This window comes from Coturnix japonica, chromosome Z (assembly GCF_054131305.1).
Source record: "Coturnix japonica strain WE chromosome Z, WE-NBRP24, whole genome shotgun sequence".
NCBI lineage: Eukaryota > Metazoa > Chordata > Aves > Galliformes > Phasianidae > Coturnix > Coturnix japonica.
The window spans coordinates 13,201,794-13,219,905 of record NC_140702.1 but is presented as its reverse complement, the minus strand read 5'-3'; the positions used below and the strand labels follow the sequence as shown (position 1 = coordinate 13,219,905).

Here is an 18,112-nt window from a genome sequence, read left to right as displayed (position 1 = left end):
GAGGTGTTACATTTTCTGGACCAAACAAATTATGCTTCTATTCTGTTAACTTCTTCCAGCACAACTGTCAGTGAAATATTTTACGATTCTAAATTAAGGACCCTACAAGAAAAGGGAACACAGATTCCAAGCAAATGAGCATGAGAATATTTATAAGTCCGCATATCCACGAAGCAAGAGTCACAAGAACAACCATTACCCATCTGTACATTTTCTGCAAGATGCAGAATGGTCTGATAGATTAATGCTCACTCAGGTGCTGGAGTGGTTTTTTTTTAGTTTGCACACATTTTCACTACTTTCTTGCCACAACAGCCAAAAAAGATGAAAGGCGCAAACTCAACAATAAAATTTCCATCAATATTAATGAGGCTATTATATCATCCTCAGACACCAGAAAACCTGGAGCCATGACAAGGGATTAAGAATTTATGTTCACCTATGACTGACAAGATCTATCTTCTATGCAGCAGGTACTAGCAATGACTAATGAACACTGCAAATCAGGAGAGCTCTGGGGACTTTCAACTCATATGAAGCCACTGCTGTTCCATCTGACTGTAATGTAACATCTTCTGATCTTGAAACAGCCCAAAAATGCACAGAAAGTGCATTTACCATTCCTGAATTTTTTTAAGTGAAAGGTACTTGGAGCTCAGAGCTGGAATGGAGTCTGCCACATTAGCTGCCCTGTTCCAAATCAGTAATCTGAGTTTCAACCAAGCCCAGAAACAGATAAAGGTTCACCTGTCCTGCCTCATCATTCTCTTATTCTCATTTTTCAGATGATTTTTAAGAACAAATTCTTTGGACCCTAGGATATTTAACTGAGATTCAGGGATACAACTCTTCACAGATGTGGAGGACAGGCTGAGGGAGCTGGGGCTCAGGAGGGGATTGCCCCCTTCTGCTCTGCTCTCAAGAAGCCCCATCTGGAGTAGTATGTTCAAGCCTGGGGATCTCAGCACATAAACAATGTGGAAGATGACCAGAGAGCTGCAGCACTGCTCTTATAAAGACATGCTGAGAGTGCTGGGCTTGTTCAGTCTGGAGGAAGTACCAGGGAGACCTTACAGCAGCCTTCAAGAGAGTCCACAGGAAGGATGAGAAGAGACTCTTTGTCAGGGTGTGAAGTGATAAGTGGTAATGATTTCAGACTAAAAGAGGACAAATTTTGATCAGTTACTAGGAGGAAATTCTTCACTCAGAAGGCAGTGAGGCCCTGTGTTTTCTTCAAATTAGACACCGAACATTAGAAAATATTCTTCCTTTTTACCCAGGACTTGTCAGCAACACAGAGTAAAGTTGCTCTTTCAAAGCATTTTGTGTACTACACAATCCGTAGCAGAAGGAACTAAAGAGGCATGTCAGCAATTGTCTAAATAGAGAACTGAAAGCTGGATGTGGCACTGCAGAAGTGAAGCATTTATTTTCCAAGTACAATTGGCCTGCTTGGCAGTAGTACAGAAAGCATCCCAGTTCAGCAAAGCATACAGTGAGTGCTTAATGCGTTGTAGCTCCTGTGTGCAAGCATGTACTTATACAGACATGTAGACATTGGCCAGTCATTATTTGTTTAGATGGCAGTAGAGAAGCAAGACTGAACAACATTCATGCATGTAAGATGACTAGATTAAAAAGCTGCTATGAGAAGAAAACACAAGAAGAAAAACTCAAAATGAGGAAAAAGGAAAAAAATTGAAAGGATGTGAAAAGAACCTCCTTTGTTGGATGACATTTATTATTTGAAAACCAGCGAAGGATTAGGGGAAAAATACGAATTCTCAAGTTGAAAAGACCATTTTTAAACAGAGACAGAGAGATCCAATTTCCCTTACTGTTTCCACCCTTATTATGCTTATACAGAGAATGCTGGAGTTACATCTATAAATGGACCTTGTAAACATTAATTACCCATCCAGTAATCTAAAGAGTGGGCTGGCTTGTACAAAACCACAGGTGCCAATGTACACGGTGGTTTGGGAAATTTGGGCCCATGGAACTTTGTGCCGCAACAATCTCTATGCTGAGCTGTTTCTATTCATTAAAGATCCTGCACAATGGCATGAAAATGCTAATTATATCAGGAGACCTTTGGGGACACACCTTTTGTCTAAGACTTGTGTCTGCATGAAAAGCAGCATGAGGAAGGAACATTAAGGCTATTGTCCGCTTGTGCAACCAAAAGGACAACATGCTTACACCGAGTGTAGTAACTGTTGCTGAAGACTCTTCCTCTCAGCATGTGTATTCCTATGGACCAAACCTGCCAAACAACACAGTCTCACACCCTGGGTCCTTTCCACACTTGCAAGCCCTGTGAAAGAAGAATGGGAAACAGGACACCACCACGTTTCCCTTTACAGGCTGCTCTCTTTGCACACAATCCTACCTCACTGCAGCAAATTCTCAGCTACAGCCTACCAATAGTTCAAAATATCACTGCACTTCAGATCTAACCTTAATAAGTATAATTGAGAAACCACTGCAAGAGGTCTCGAAGGGAACGGCTAAGGCTATTAAGTGTGGCTGTTTTTGATTCACTCCAGACAGCAGTGAGATGCAGAGTTGGGAATTATGGGTGGGAAATGAAGATGAAGGGGAGAGAAGGGAGAATCAGAACAAAGAGATGTAAAAAAAAAAAGGAACAACAGTGAAGGAAGAGATGAAAAACAGATGAGGATCCTCATCGTCTGAAATCTGACTATATATCATGGTTTTGGAATGAGGCAGGCTAACTGGGACAACGAGCAGTGAAACAAAGAGAGTATGTAATAAATATTTTATTACATTAATCATAATAGACTGTATTTTAGTCTTGGCCAAAATGTATGCTTAAATCAAGTTTAGAATGTGACAGCAGTTTCAGACTTAAGAGCATGAGGCCCACATGACTGTAATTAATGTAATAAATCATGCTGCGGAGCCTCTGCACAGGCTGACAGTGCTTATTTGATGTATTGCTTATTAGAGACTGCAGACATTTCCCCTTCTATTTTATTAAAGTGCCATTGGTAGTGAATCAAAAGGTATACTTTCCTGTTCTGGTTGAACTATCTGCTGCAGGTGTAGCAGGAAACATATGCAGGGAGCCAGCACCACTGACTTTTAGTAGCAGGGAACACAGCACGTGTACCCTAGAAAACTGTATTGAAGGACCTTTACTCCCAAAACTATCTTATGTTTAGTTAAGTGCTGAGACTGCCCCATTAGAGAGCTTGCAGCTTTGTTTCTGATATTCTGATCGGTGATCGATCCCAACCACACAATCTGTTTTCGCCTTCCAATACTACATTCTGCATGAAGAGAAAAGCAAGCTGCAAAGGGCATGAATGTTACAAAGAGATCACAATTTACAGCCTCATCTAACTAGTTTCAGAACACACTTTTAATGCATGTATTTGTCTCCAGAGGGTCGGAGAGCAGAATTAAAGGACCATTTCTGCATACAGTTCTCTAGAAAGGATTAAGTGCAACACTTAAAGCAAAAAAATTCCTATGGTCAAGTTCTTAGCCTGCTTTGCTGCCTTGTCTCAGTGTGGACAGTCCTCTCTTCCTCACACTCCACAAAAACTAACAAAATTGAACTTTGCTTTAACCTCTGCAAACACAATGCTAGTCATGAATGGAAGGGGTGGAAGTTCAAAGACCTGAAGTTCCTACAAGGCTGTAGGAGACTGAGCAGCTGGGCAAGGGCAGAGGGGTGAATGCATCCCAACTGAGAGAAAGACCACAGACCTCGGGTATCAGAGGCAGCCGAGCAGCAGCAGCTCCCTCACCCTGGATGGCCAAAGCAGGCACACATCTGCCCTGGAGACACAGCAGTGAGAACAGCTGGGCATTTTGCAGAGAGCAGAGACGCAGAGATAAGGAACATGCAGGCGCCATCAGTCTGCTGCTCCTGGCATGGCTTGTTTGTGTCTGTCCCCAAATACGTGTTTAAACTTACTTTGTCAGACTTTAATGGAAGAGACATGTAGTCACATTTTGCAGCTGTATTTGAAGAAAGTCTGTTTAAACAAATTGAAGGCTTTCAAATTATTTCTAGACACGTGCACACACACAGTGTATGCACACATACACACCTCTTTGCTGCTCAGAATACTGTTGTTAGTTCCCTTCTGTAATTACAATGTCAAACTTTTCCTGTCTGAATTGTACTGTTATTTCCATATAAGTAATTTGTAGGAACAAAAAGTTCCCCTGATACTCAATGATTTCATACAAAAATGACACACTAATTCAAGAAAGAGTACAACCTGGAGTATAACTTAAGGAATGTAGTTATGGATGTGTAGTATATACATGCATATATGGATATTTGATCATGAACTAGCACAGAAAGATCAAAGTAAAGCAAGTTACTCAGATACCAGATGAGTATCCTAATCTTTCACAGGCAGTATCTTTGGGTACTGTTATGTCCTGCGTGTAATAATTCAGCAATGAAGAGTGTCCAGATTTTGTGCTGGGGTGATGTGACCTGGGTCAGACCATCTCTGAATCAATTTCTTCTTTCTTTCAATAAAAAAAAGGTCAACTTTTTTTTTCCTCCCAGTGATAATTTATCAAGTAAATGATTAACATTAATCAATGGCTGCATGCTTTCATAATGAAGATCTAGCTAATGCAAAGCAAGAGCAGATTGCAGTGCCACCACCAATCTAATTATGTCCTAGCATAAAGAACAGGAAAACATACAGTACTTGGCTGTGTGTATACATGTGCACTGACAATGACTGAAGTTAATGTGAGCAAGAAGAATGTGTTAGAAGTAAGACGTAGCCAGTGCACTTAATGGTGAAAGCATAATTAAGCACATAACATAGAGTATGAGGCAGCAGTGCAGGCACCCTGTGCCCTGCCCAGGGACATGGGGCCAGCTGTGGAGGCCCTGAGTCTGCCACTGAAGGGAGCTGCTCTGCTCTTTCCTATTGAGCCACAGGAGAAAGCTATTCTATAAATTAAGGCCAAGCTCTTTTCTCAGACCACATGCATCCTTCCATTCAATGCCTTCTTCTTCTAAAGTTTACAGTATCCTTGCAGGCTGTACCCTTGCCAGCTCCACAGCTCTGATGAGAAGCTGGTGACTCCTGGTGCAGCAATCACCATCCTCATAGCAGTGCTTTTTAGAACATCACTGCTTCAGAACTGCATTTCGGTTCCAGGATCAAAGTTGGTAATTCCCTACATATTGTATATATATGGTAGCAGTTAGAAATGAGGAAAACTGAAGAAATAGGAAGTCACTGTGTGCTTATTTTACTAAACATCTTATGCAAAAATGGCCTGCTCCCATAACAGAGACAGCTGACGACAGTTTTCTGCATGGTTCACTTCCCCTGTTAAAAGCTTAGATCTTGAAGACATATGTGAGATCTGCAGACAAACTTACTAAGTAATGTTCAAAGTGCAAAAACAGTCTCATTATGTACCCTGACCTAAAAGCCTTGCCCTATGTTCCCTTTCTGTTCCAGCATCCCATCCAAAGTGCAAAAGAACTCATGCCTGAGGCCTTTCCAGGATCAGTGCCTATCCTGGCTGCTGTGATCTGTCTCCTCTGCAGATCCCAATCTGATTTCACCCTGCCTCTCTCTTTTTGCTTAGAGACTCATAAATCATACCATGAGAACTGGTTCAAAATTAAACAGACAATGGTGAAAGTGACAGAGACATTTGTCAACAAGTTTTCTGAAGGCAATCTGATGAAGCAGCCCACAAATACACAGCTCTGGAATTACTTTCTTCCATTACATATCAGTATCACAAAACATGTAACTTTGCACAGAGCAGAAGTCTATTTAAGAAGCAAAAGCATAATCCTGCTGGTGTCATGAAAAGGATTGTTTTCTGCTTCTCCCTTCTGCTTCCTATCTTCTGCTTTTCTGCATTTTATGTTGGAGTGACAAGAGAGACAGGAAGTTTCCAAGCCTGAAATGAGCAGTGAAGCCCTAGAAACACAATCTTTTACCAAAGCTGCCAGTTACTCTCCCAATATGACACATCTCCTTAATACTGTTTGTGCTATAACATTTAAAACTGAAAAAGTATATTTACATTACATTTCAGCGAATCTCTGAGATGCAATTCTTCCGTTCAGAGCCCAGAGATACTTTCAACCAGCAGACAAGCTCTGCATGTTTTACAGGTTTAATCCTTAAATACTTCCAGGGTCTGACTGCAGTGGGTCCTTCTGGAGGATTCAAACCCCTTTTAACTACAGGTAAGGAATTGCCACAGACTGCACGGAAACTACAATTTCTCATGTGTTAGAATGGATTTCCAAATCTACATATCTTTTACTCCATGTATACTACCCAAGTCCATCCTCAACCTTCCTCCATATCAGGCTACATTTAAGAAAAGCACCAGCCCCTCTATTTTGTGTGCAAAGTTGCATTGTTTCATAAATATTTAATATTTAGGGCAGCAAGGAGATCCCCATCTCTTCAGTAAGTATTCACTAAGTATTCACTGAGCATTCATTTCAGGTTTCTCCTTCGAGAGTTAATAACATGATAAAAACTCTTTGCAGGAACAGTCTCACAAAACATACATTAGAACGATTAGTACAAAACTTTTTAATTTTTTAAATTCAGTTGTCACACTGTGGACCCCACCAGATTAATTAATTAATTAATTAATTAATTACTGTGATCCCCACCAGACCAGGCTGCCCATGGCCCCATCCAAACTAGCCTAGAGTGCCTTCAGGGATGGGGCATCCACAGCTTCTCCAGTCAATCTCTTCCAGTGCCTTACTACCCTCTGAATTACTTCCTAGCATCTTATAACAGTGTTCTCTCATCTGAGTTAAAACCCTTCCTCCTTGTCCTGTCACTACCAAAACATGTAAAAAGTTAGTCTCCCTTCTGGTTCATAAACATCCTTTAAGTACTGGAAGGCTGCAACAAGGTCTCCCTGCAGCCTTCTCTTCTCCAGGCTGAATGAATCACGCTTTTCAGCCTTTATTCACAGGACAGGTGCTTAATAACCCTCCTCTGGATTTGAACCAACAGCACCATAACTTCCTTATGCTGGGGGCCCCAAACCTGGACACAGTACTGCAGATGGTGCCTCATGTGGGCAGAGCAGGGAGGGACAATCCCCTCCTTCTCCCTGCTTATCCCCTGTTGATGCAGCTCAGGATACTGATAGCCTTCTAGATTGCAAGTGCACACTGCTGGGTCATGCCCAGCTTTTTATTCACCAGAACTCCCAAGTCCTTCTCTGCAGGGCTCAGTGACTTCTCCCAGTCTGTACATGTACCCAGGATTGCAGCACCTTGTACTTGGCCTTGTAGAATCTCATTAGCTTCCTGTGGGCCCAGTTCTCAAACCTGCCCTGGTTCCTTTGGGAGAGGACTAGCAGATCCATTCTGCAAGATCAAAAAGCAGTGGCAATGCAGAAGGTGATTAATTAAATCACCAGTTCCTTGTTTCTGATGAGTTAAAACACAATTATCTAATTTTATAATTCTAAATAAACAAGGGCCTTGCAACTTAAAGAAAAAAAGAAAAAAAAAAAGGCACAACTTTTTTACAATTATTTGTTTCAGCACTCTTTCTTTGCTGAGTTTATAGAGAAGTAATAGGAATCAATTATGTGACCTAAAGAGACACCAGTGGGCTACAAAGTCTTTACTCCAACACAAAGAGCAAGAAACCATTTAATTGCTCCTTTGACCACATTCAGCAGTATACATCCCTGGAGAAAGACTTTAGCATTCACTTTACCCAAAAGTCATAAATCTCTGTACACATTAAAACACGGAGATATATCAGCAATTATTCAAGTGTTCTTGGAAGAGCTTAAGTAAAGTTTCCTTGATGTGATTATTCGCCTCGTGTTACACTCATTCTTGGCACAGTTTCACTGGAAGGATTACAGCTGGGATTAATTTGGCCTTTCTGTAGACATGGCTGACACTTTATATACCTCTCAAAAAAGGCATTATTTATTTCTTGTTTTCACTTATTTGCACTTTCCTGGAATGTGCTGGCTGGCACCTTTTTTTACTTGCCACGTTAACGGTGATTTCAGAGCTTAAGCCAAACTTAGTTACTACTGGCAACCCATGAGATATGAGGGGATTCTTTTCCCTCCTGAGTCATGCAACATTTTGATCCTCATCTAACAGCTCCAAGTCCATGAATCGTATGGTCACAAGGATCTGAGCTTGTACTGAGTTTGTGGATTGCGCATCTTTTTAATGACTCCTCACAGAACACTTTGCTCCTCCTGTACTGACAGTGTTAGAGTAGTGCTGGACTACAGATATCTTGTTGCAGTGGCTTGTTAACCCAGTGCACATCTTCACCCTCAGCCAGAGGTGAGCCTCCACACTCAGAAGGATGGGGAGCATTCTTCAGAATGCTCAGCCTCTCTGCCTACAAATTGAGTCCTGCACTGCTAAAGATAAAAAAAAAATGCCTCTATACACAGAAAGTTCTATCCTCCTCCAAGCCATAGGCTTATTACACATCCTTCACCAAATGTTTGGCTTTTTTTTCCTACTTCTGGTTTCAGACATCCAAATGACAACAATTTTTTTAAGGTAGTATGTACTGCAACCTGTGTTTCTTACTCACCTTTCAGATGAAACTGATGTGGCCCACCCTGCTCTTGCTGGCTCTTGGACAGAAGCAGACCAAGTGTTAGCAAAAAAGAAAGATAAACGAGGCTATCTGGGAAGTAGAAACAGCAGGAATTCCCTGCTCTCCTCAATTTCAGAAATTTATCTTTTCTTGCATATAAATACCCTAATTTTCTTCCACAAGAGAGAAAGGACTAAGTAGAATGTACATACCTAAGTATATTTTTTGAAGCTTTTGCTAAAAAAGTAGAACAAAAACAATCAGAAAATTCACAGATGAATGTCGACATACTAGAGTTTGAGTTTAACAAGAATACTTCAGTATATTCCACGGTGCTCAGATAGAGACCTGAGCCCAACAGAAATCAGCATCAAACATTCAGTGCCACTTCACTGTCAAGACATGAAAATGCCTTTTCAAAGTCTCTGCAACATTCATCTGCCACCGAGTAATAAAGAAAGCAACTGTATCTTTGCTGTCAAAACACCAACCAAGTCGATAAATTAACACCAGCTCCAGGCTCTTTTGTATAATTATTTCCTACCTTCTTTTATGTAAGAATTGTACTAATCATTGTCCTTCTATTTAGACATAAACATTTCCATATAGGGTAGATAAAATTATTCATCTAGTTCAATACTGCTCAAATTTTACGCATTGTGCACCACTTCTGTATCCCTGTTTGCTAAGAAAATCTAACTAACAGTATTATGTATGCAAACAATAAACATGACAGTCTTTAATCAGACCTTCACTGTTTAGCTGCAAGAATTTGCTGTGCAATGAATTCACAATAAATTCACTTGCCACATTACCCATTTCTCTGCAGCTCAAAGATTTATGCCAGCACTTCTGTGCCAAAGGAGATAGATCTATAAAATTAAAGACTTGACAGACGTATGAGGTGACAGTTGTGTATCAATCATTTTACCCTGCTTAACATGCAGATACATTTTTGCCCAGTGACAGCATATTACAACACTATGCCAGACTGAGGAGAGGAACCACTTAACACATTTTGAGAACAACACAAGAAACTCAAGAATTAAGGATGTAATTGACTGAACTGGAATTTGGGCAGCATGCTGATGTGACGCTGCTGTCTATGCAAGCAGTGTTACGAGGTTTTGAGGGGTGTAAATCTAGATACTTCACTTTGTCCTCATAGCAAGACATAAGATGCGGACCAAGCCTACTCTGGGTAGAAACCATGGTACTGTGTTCATTCTTGCAAGGCTTTTGCCTACTCCAAGGACAGCACCACACATTTCCTGGAAGGGCCAAGCCACCTGCACTTAGGAGCAGGCCTCCTCTGCCTCAGAATCACCTGTGTCCAACACTGAGCTGTCCTGCAGACCGGCACAAGACAATCATTCAGCAGGAGTACTGCCATTGGGGCCAATTCTCACTGCTCCAGCAGCAGCAAGAGATGGAAAAAAGAGAGGGAGACATTAGGTATATGAGAACTTCTACTAATAGTTAAAAACACTGGGCTTCATCCCCAGTCTCCCGCCTCACATTGAGCCACAGGACCCCCAAATGCTGCTTCCACCCAGGGTCCTACCTGGCATTGATGGGACTGCAGCTTCAGGTGTAGCAGCAGGGGCAGCAGGGGGCTGCTGCTGGCTGGAGCTGACCTCGGGTTCTGTGCTCACTGAGGGTGACACAGCTGCCTCACCACCCCCTGGGGCCGGCTGTGGGGCAGGCAGCAGAGTCTCTTCTGCGGCTGGGGCCTCCTCCTGCCCAGGCAGCTGCAGGGCTGACAGAGGGATGCTGATGGCCTTCCCTACAGCAGTGGTGTTGGAGCTAGTGGCTGGTGCCTGCAGGGCAGGTGGGGGGCCATTGCTTGCCCCACGAGCTGGAGAAGCCAGGGCACCTCGTGGAGGTCTCTGCACAGGGAGCCGGGGCGGGCCAGGTGGGGAGGCACAGAGGTGCTGCGGATCAGGGTCGGGGCCAGCAGCAGGCAGGGGTAGGGCCCTGGTGGGACCAAGGCCAGAGGGCCCAGCCTGCACTGGTGCTTTGGGCTTGGACATCTGGGTGAGGGCCAGGGCTGGCCCATCAGCACCAGCCGTCAGCTCAGCATTGGCCACGATGTAGTAGTCCTCGGGCAGCTCCTGCTTGATCTTCTTCAGGAGAACCTCGCCACTGCCCTCGTCAGCTGGCTGGGCCTGGGCAGCAGCAGGGAGCCCAGCCGGTGGCCGCTTCCGAGGGCCGCCGGGCATGCGGTGGAGGTGTGGCTCAAAGTCACTGTCCTCATCTGTGACAGAGGACTCACAGACCATGTCAAAGAGCGTGGCCTCATCTTCGTACTCCTCCACTGGCTCGCCCAGCTCTGAGGGTTCACTGCAGTAGGAGAAGTCACAGGAGTCACGGGTGCGGGTGCAGTCCAACTTAGCCTTCCCTGGCCGGCCTGGGTAACGCTCAAGTGGGCTGGCCTGTGCCTCAGAGGGCACTCCCAACATGCTGGGACTGTCTGAGTTGAAGCTGCGGCTATCCTGGAAGCAGACACGTTCCTGGGAGCCAGCCCGGCAAGTGGCGGCCAGGGGCCAGTGGTAGGCATGGCCAGCACTGCAGCCCCACATGGCGGTCAGGTTGCCGTGGGCCCCTTCAGACAGCAGGTGCTTGAGGTTGGGGATGAGGCTGCATATGGTCCCATGGCTGTGGGCCCAGCTCACCAGCTTGGAGAGGTTTTCTGAGGAGGTGTGAAGGCAGTCCTCCATGGTGCAGGATCAGTAGAGTGGCTATAAGTCAGTTGGAGACACAGTTTAGATAACAGGATCCCAGCACTCACACTTGTGCTCCTCCAGGCTCATGCTTGTCATTCACCTGCAAACAGAGAGCAAAACCCCTCTTTTCAGTGCTGTCAGACATATGTAAGCTCTACTAACACCATTTTATCCTCATCTCATGCACTCCTAAAGACATTTCACAAAACATCACCTGCTTCTTTGCAGCCCCTTTCTTTATTCCACTTGAAAAATGTACCTTTAAAACCTTGGGGAAAAACATTCCTGCGATAAACAACTAAAACAACATAAAAAATAGATTCCCAAGCAACCAAGATCTGTATTAACGGCAATATGATTTGAAGCTTAAATCTCTGACAAAATGCAAATACAGACAGAAAACTTGTGAACGTGACCTCATACTCAGGCCATGAAAATTACATAAAATCTTAAGCATACAATTTATCTGGAACATCAAAGTGGCAATCTAAGCAGCAGCTCAGACATCCACTCTGCACCTGATGAAAACTTATAACATTTTACATCATTTTTGCACGTTTCTCCAATTTATAAAACATTTCCTTTATAAGCAAACCTCAGGGATATTAAGGCCTGAAACTTTACTTGTTGATATCCAGAAATGGCTAGTAAATTCACCCTTTGCTGTGCAGTACTGAGTGCTGTCATCTGTCCAAAGGCTTATCAGAAGCTTAAGAGACCAGCAAGAGGTTAAGTTATAACATGTCTTAATGAGCTCTGCAAATTTTTACTTTTAATACATCTTCTGTCTTCACAGATCCAAACTGCAGTTCTGCTGAAGACAAACACTTGTCACAAACACCTACACATTTGCAGCACAAAGACATCTGTTGTCAGGGCCACGAATCCTGTAATATTTCTGGTCAAACATAAAAGACAAAGTCTGTCTCATGCTCATCTTTTTCTGCCAGAAACTGCTTTCCACCCACATGCAACAGGTACTTTCCAGGCAAGGGCTCACCCACAAAACACCACAAGCCCTCAGCTTCCCAGATTTTCAGTGCAAGGACTTTCTAGCAGACCTTGTATTTTTTTTTTCTCTGATACTCATTTATTTACCACAAAAAAAGACAATCAGATGTGACAAAGAGCATTCCATTAAGTGAACAGAGAGAAAAAAAAAAAAGAAAAAATTAAGTACATTTAAACATTAACCATTTACTCAGCACATAAAGAAGAACAAGGAATTGTAACATAACTTAGCTAAAGATGCTAAAATTATTTACAGATAATTGCTTGGGCTTTAGTATTCTCTTCCCTGTAGTTCAACCTGGCAAGCAGCTCAGTGTCACACAACCCTTTGCTCGCTCCCCACCAGGGTGCTGGGGGAGAGAATCAGAAATAGGAAACAATAGGAGAACTCATGGGTTGAGACAACAACAGTCTGACAAGAAATGGGTAAGAAAAAAAACAAGAATATATTAAACAAGCCATGCACAAGGCTCACTACCTTCCAGCAGATGCCCAGCCAGTTCCTGAGCAGCAGCAGCACTTACTGGCCAGTTCCTCCCGGTTTATTGCTCAGCATGAAGCCACATGATATGGGACATTACTTTGGTTAGTTTGGGTCAGCTGCCCTGGTTCTGACCCCTCCCAGCTCCTTGTGCACCTGCTCACTAGCAGAGCACTGCAAGAAGCTGAGAAGTCCTGGACTCTATGTAAGCACTGCTCAGCAACAACTAAAACATCCGCTTGTTATCAACATTATTTTCATCTTAAATCCAAAACACAGCATCATACTAGTTCCTAGAAAGAAAGTTAACTCTATCCTAGCTGAAAGACAGATAACAATCTACTCCAGCATCTGACAGCAAAATACTGGATCACTCAGGAGCCCATTAGCAAGGTGGGAAATCATCCCTTCAAGGACTTTTCCTGACATAGATCAAGGTCAATTGCAAAGCATTAACTGACTTCAGAAGGTCCCAGACGTTGGTAAAACAGATAGCACTTTGCAGATATGCCCAAACAAACAGCCTTTACCCCTTGCCTGATGAAACCGGACAGTCTCTCCCTCCTTCCTTATGCTATTGCTTTACCTCTAAAAACAGGGATTACCTATTTGGCTGGAAAAGATCAATAATTTCAGTGAGTTAACAACTCAGAATTTCATGTTTGCTCAGATGAGTTTGAGCTGAAAACATTTTAAAGTTATTTCTCAGACTAAGCAGTAGAAATTAAAAGTATATTTGTATCCCAAACTAAGGATGTCTGTGTTTCCAATTGTGCCAGAGGTCTTCTTTTTTTCCAAACAAGGTATCACAACTCAATACAATCTTAACTTGGTAAATACATTTTGTCAGTTGTTCATGAACTGAGTGAAACATTTTTCATCAACTAATCAAGAAACAACAAAGAAACTGCAGCCGTGTAAAAATTTTAAAGGTACACAGTCAATTCTGAAAGGGTCAAAGTCCCTGAGGTTCCTCCATTTCAGCCGGCTGTATTTGCAAAGATCTGGGTATAAAACATGCCCCATCACAGAATAAACACAAAGAAAAGGATGTCAACATTTTCTGGTCTGCTTTAGCCATTTCCATAACTAATGGGGCAGAGGGACCCACAGACCAACACCCTGAGAAAAGGGGAAGGTGGGAAGGGGAAGAAGTAGGGAGACGGCCCTGAAACAAAACAGCAGCAACAGTCTGAGAAGGAAGGGTAATTTACTAAATATAATATCAGAATGCAAGACAACACGATATAATACAACATAATTAAAATTGAAGCTAATAAATCAAATAAAGTGAGTGTCCAAAAACCAAAGGCCTTGCTCTGATGCTGAAGGCGAGATGGCTATGGACCATGCACTGCAGAAATAAGCAGCAGAAGAGGGGAAGTCTCATGACCTGCAGCAGTTTTATCTTTCTCTCTGAGCAGAAAACAGAAACATAACAGTGAACAGTTCTCTGAGATGTGTAGTTCTCCTTGTCTTTGAAACAAGTATACCCAGAACTATCCAAAATACACGGAAACAGAGCACTGACTCCTTCCAATGCTCTACATGATGTTATGATGTGGAATACTGGTAACAAAAATCTTAAAACCATGACTGAGGACTAACATCAAACTCACACAAGATAAAGAGGATAGCCAGGAAAGCAAACAGGCAGAAGGAGAGAGCTGCTCTCCAGGGTTGTACTCATCAGCAACATCAGTGCAAAGCCACAGGAAAGCACAGAGCTGCCAAGTTGTTGCATAACCAGGTACATATCTTGGGAAGATGGAAAGCCCAGTCTGGCTAAAGAACTGGGAAATGGCATCCATTAAGCTCTTGAGCCTAGACTGCTTGTGCAGGGCTGAAAATCCAAAAACGTCAGCTGCTCAGAAAATCTGTGTTTCTGGTTCACAACCCGCAGCAGAAGCCAACAGTTCTGCTTTGAAAGGAGCAGGCTCACCCTGAAGAAAGCAGCAGAGAGTCAGCAAATCCATCATTACTTACCTGATTTCCTGAAGAATGAGCTTGTTTGCTTGCTCACAGAGCACTGCTGCTCTCTGACAGTCTGCTCTTGTATGCTAAATCACATTTTAAAGATTATATAAGTCCTTCATTCAGATGGACAAGATTCAATAAGATGACTCATGCTTAATTAACCTGTTCGTATGTACACTCTGAAATCATCCAGAAGCTGGCAAAAACATACTACAGCTTCATAAGAGCATTTAAACTGCATTACAGACTGCAAAGCCTTAACTTTCCACAGCAATTTTCTGCAGCTCAGAGCTTAATAATAGCTAACAGAGCGAAGCATCCCTAGGTCTGGAAATTCACTACAGCACTCTGAGCCCTAAGTTAAAAATCATATTCTATTGCTGTTTACATTTTTACAGTTTCATTTACAACATACCACTGTAGTGAGTTATGTGTACAGAATACATGCTATGCCAGAAAGCATTGCTGTTGCAAAACCACTCTTTGAGATGTGTTAATACATTCAGTGGAACATCATTTGATTTGGGAATATGAATATTTTCTGTATCTAGGGTTTTGTCAGAGGAGATTTCCTTAGTGAGCAAACAGTAATGAAAAACGGCAGTCTCTAAAATAGTGCTCCTTCTCTTCCAACCTGTGCACGTTCCAAAGCACTGGAAGAGGCTCCCCAGGGAGGTGGTTTAGTCACCATCCCTGGATGTGTTTAAAAACCATTTGGATGTGGTGCTCAGGGACATGATTTAGCGGAGGGTTGTCAGAGTTAGGGTAGTATGGTTAGGTTATGGTTGGACTCGATGATCTTTGAAGTCTTTTCCAACTTGAGTGATACTGTGATTCTATTAGGTATGCCAGAGCAGTTTTGGTTAGGACCTTATGGGATGTCCTTCAGGACAAATGAGGAAATTTGTGCTGTGGCTTACCAGGAAGCAAGGCAGAAGAGGTGATGAGGCAGGGAAAGAGATGAACATGAAAAATGGGATGCAGTAGAAGCTAGTGGCAGAAAGTGGAGGTCCTCCAGCAGAGTTTGCACACTGGAGCACACATTCAGCAGACCTACATCTCAGGGAAGGTGGCAAGTGCACTCTGTGATAAGGAAGGCAAAGAACATGTCCTGTCCTTTCACATAATCACAGGTAACCAATAATAGACTTCCTCCCCAGGGTAATAATGTTAGACAAGTCAACAAAGGCTTGGAAAAATCCACATATCGCACAAACACACGTTTGAAATCCCATCACCACTGCTGATTATTAGCATTTCAAGAACTTCCACACTGATTTTTGTTCAAGAGAATAGTAAAACCATGTACATCAACCAACCCCTGGGACATCATCCCAAAGCTGGGATACCCTGTTCAAAATTTCCTAGATTCTCAAATAAGGTTACAACACAAAAATTTGCTTTTATTAATAGCAAAAAGTAATTTTATAATCATACAGCTGTACAAAAACTCAAAAATTTGGATTCTGAAACATTAAAAGACATGTAGAAAACCTGTATTTATTCATCTTAGGTAGCATGGATTTCAAAGCAGTCTTACAATAGCTTAAATGTGACTTTCAGCTGTTCAGAACAGGCCACCAAACTGGAAGGGTTAGGAACAAGCCGCGTGCTTTCTCTAACTTGTCTTCAGGAGCATGAAACTTCCATCTCAACAATATTACTGAATTTGTTTTTGGTTTGAAAGACAGACAGAGAAGCAAGGAGAGGGAGAGGAAGAAAGTACATTGAGAATGCAGCTTGCAGGCAACATGTGATGCATTCAGGTGCCCTGCTCTACCACAGGTGAAAGGGGGCAGACCTCCATCTGTGATATGAATTGCACATGTTTCCCTTTAGTTAGGAAAACATGTTTTTAATTGAATGTCTCTGCAGGAAATAAAGAGTATAAATTATAGAGTATAAATTATAAAGTTCTCTGGCAAGTTCTGCAAGCTTCCAAGATAGTTTGGTAATGAACCCTTAAACCAGACAAGACTTCCTCCAGCTCCATTAATTTGTCACACTTTCCTCATCGCTTTATCTCAGACTCCAGATGAGAGTCTTCAGTGAAAAACAACCTCTCACCTGAACAAAACTCATGGACTATTTCCAAGCTATGTGAGTTTATACTATCTCTTATGTTTTTAGTTCAGTAAGAGTGGATTTAGAAATAACTACACTGTAGGAACAAAACCAAACCTCCACACTATTTTTTCACCCCTGCACTTCAAGGGTCACCCCAATTTTCCTATCAATTCATTTATGTGTAGGAAGTGCCTTTGTTTTTAAATATTTCTGAGCTCCAATGCTTACATCTTGGGCTTTCTGAATTCAGTAGGGGTTCTGCTGTTGGATAAGCAAACTGGATTTTCAACCACAACGATGAGAACCAGAGTTATGATCCCTGTCACCAATACGCAGCATGAAGCACTGCTTCCTGAGATGGAGACTGAGGGGGAGGTATGAATTTAAAATAACAGCATGTCTTTCTGGGAAAGCAGTGCTGTTTTCCATTCATAAAAAATCTCACAGTTGTCTGTCACACTTGCTATACGAGCCTGCTCCCAAGCTGATGGTTAGTCTTCAGAGAAGACACTCTCCTTGCCAAGCATGGCATGCCTTCAACTGCAGTTGTCATCACAGCAAGCCTGCAGAAAGCAGCAAAACTTGTATGCTGGTGAAATTCCTTCGGCTAGAAAAGAAAGAAAAGGACTTGACTGGGAGAGGGTTTGGGGATTTGAGTTACCTTTCACACTGAAGAGCACTACAGGATTTTGAGCTTCACATTAGCCTTCCTCACCCACAAAACTAAATGACCAACAAATCACTAGCTAAGTAAACTGAAGAACAGCCTGGGGGCTTGATCCTTTCTAGCTCTTTCCATAGGCTCTGCTGCAGTAAGGTGATCCTGTAAAATACTAACCGTCCACATTGCTTATGTTGCTTTCCTGAGCAGTGTGCTCAGCAAAGATTTCGGGGTTTTGAAGGCTGATATCCCACAAACTATTAACACAAGGGCTTGTGCAGTGTAAACACAGAGTATCAAGAAATTCTGCTGACAAAAGCAAGAAAAATTTAGCACTAGCCACGGTGTAGACATACAGATTGTTAGATGAACCATCTTGTGACTATTACATGCTCCCAGGGCAGAGGCACAGGATGTGGGAAACATGGAAATAACCTCCCCCTCTACTTACACTCCAAGAGCTGTGCTCAGATTATGCGTTTCACCTCATAAGAGTGCAGTGCTGGGCAGCATTTGTAGGTGCTTGCATCACTGACAAAATCTAATCTGCCTGTCTCATCTCTGTGCATTCACTACCTCTGCTTCAGCACTC

At 42.7% G+C, this 18,112-nt stretch overlaps 1 protein-coding gene across 6 annotated transcripts in view; it reads right to left on the bottom strand.

The window, feature by feature from the left end:
• The window catches only part of KIAA1958 (KIAA1958 ortholog), a 56,436-nt gene that overhangs the window by 19,415 nt on the left and 18,909 nt on the right, over positions 1–18,112 (bottom strand). For all 6 annotated transcript variants that reach the window (XM_085530251.1, XM_085530249.1, XM_032441534.2 and 3 more), the window contains one exon: positions 10,162–11,423. In XM_085530251.1, coding sequence (XP_085386377.1) covers positions 10,162–11,317 — 1,156 coding nt within the window. In that variant the 5' untranslated portion in view covers positions 11,318–11,423. The remainder of the gene's footprint in view (positions 1–10,161; positions 11,424–18,112) is intronic.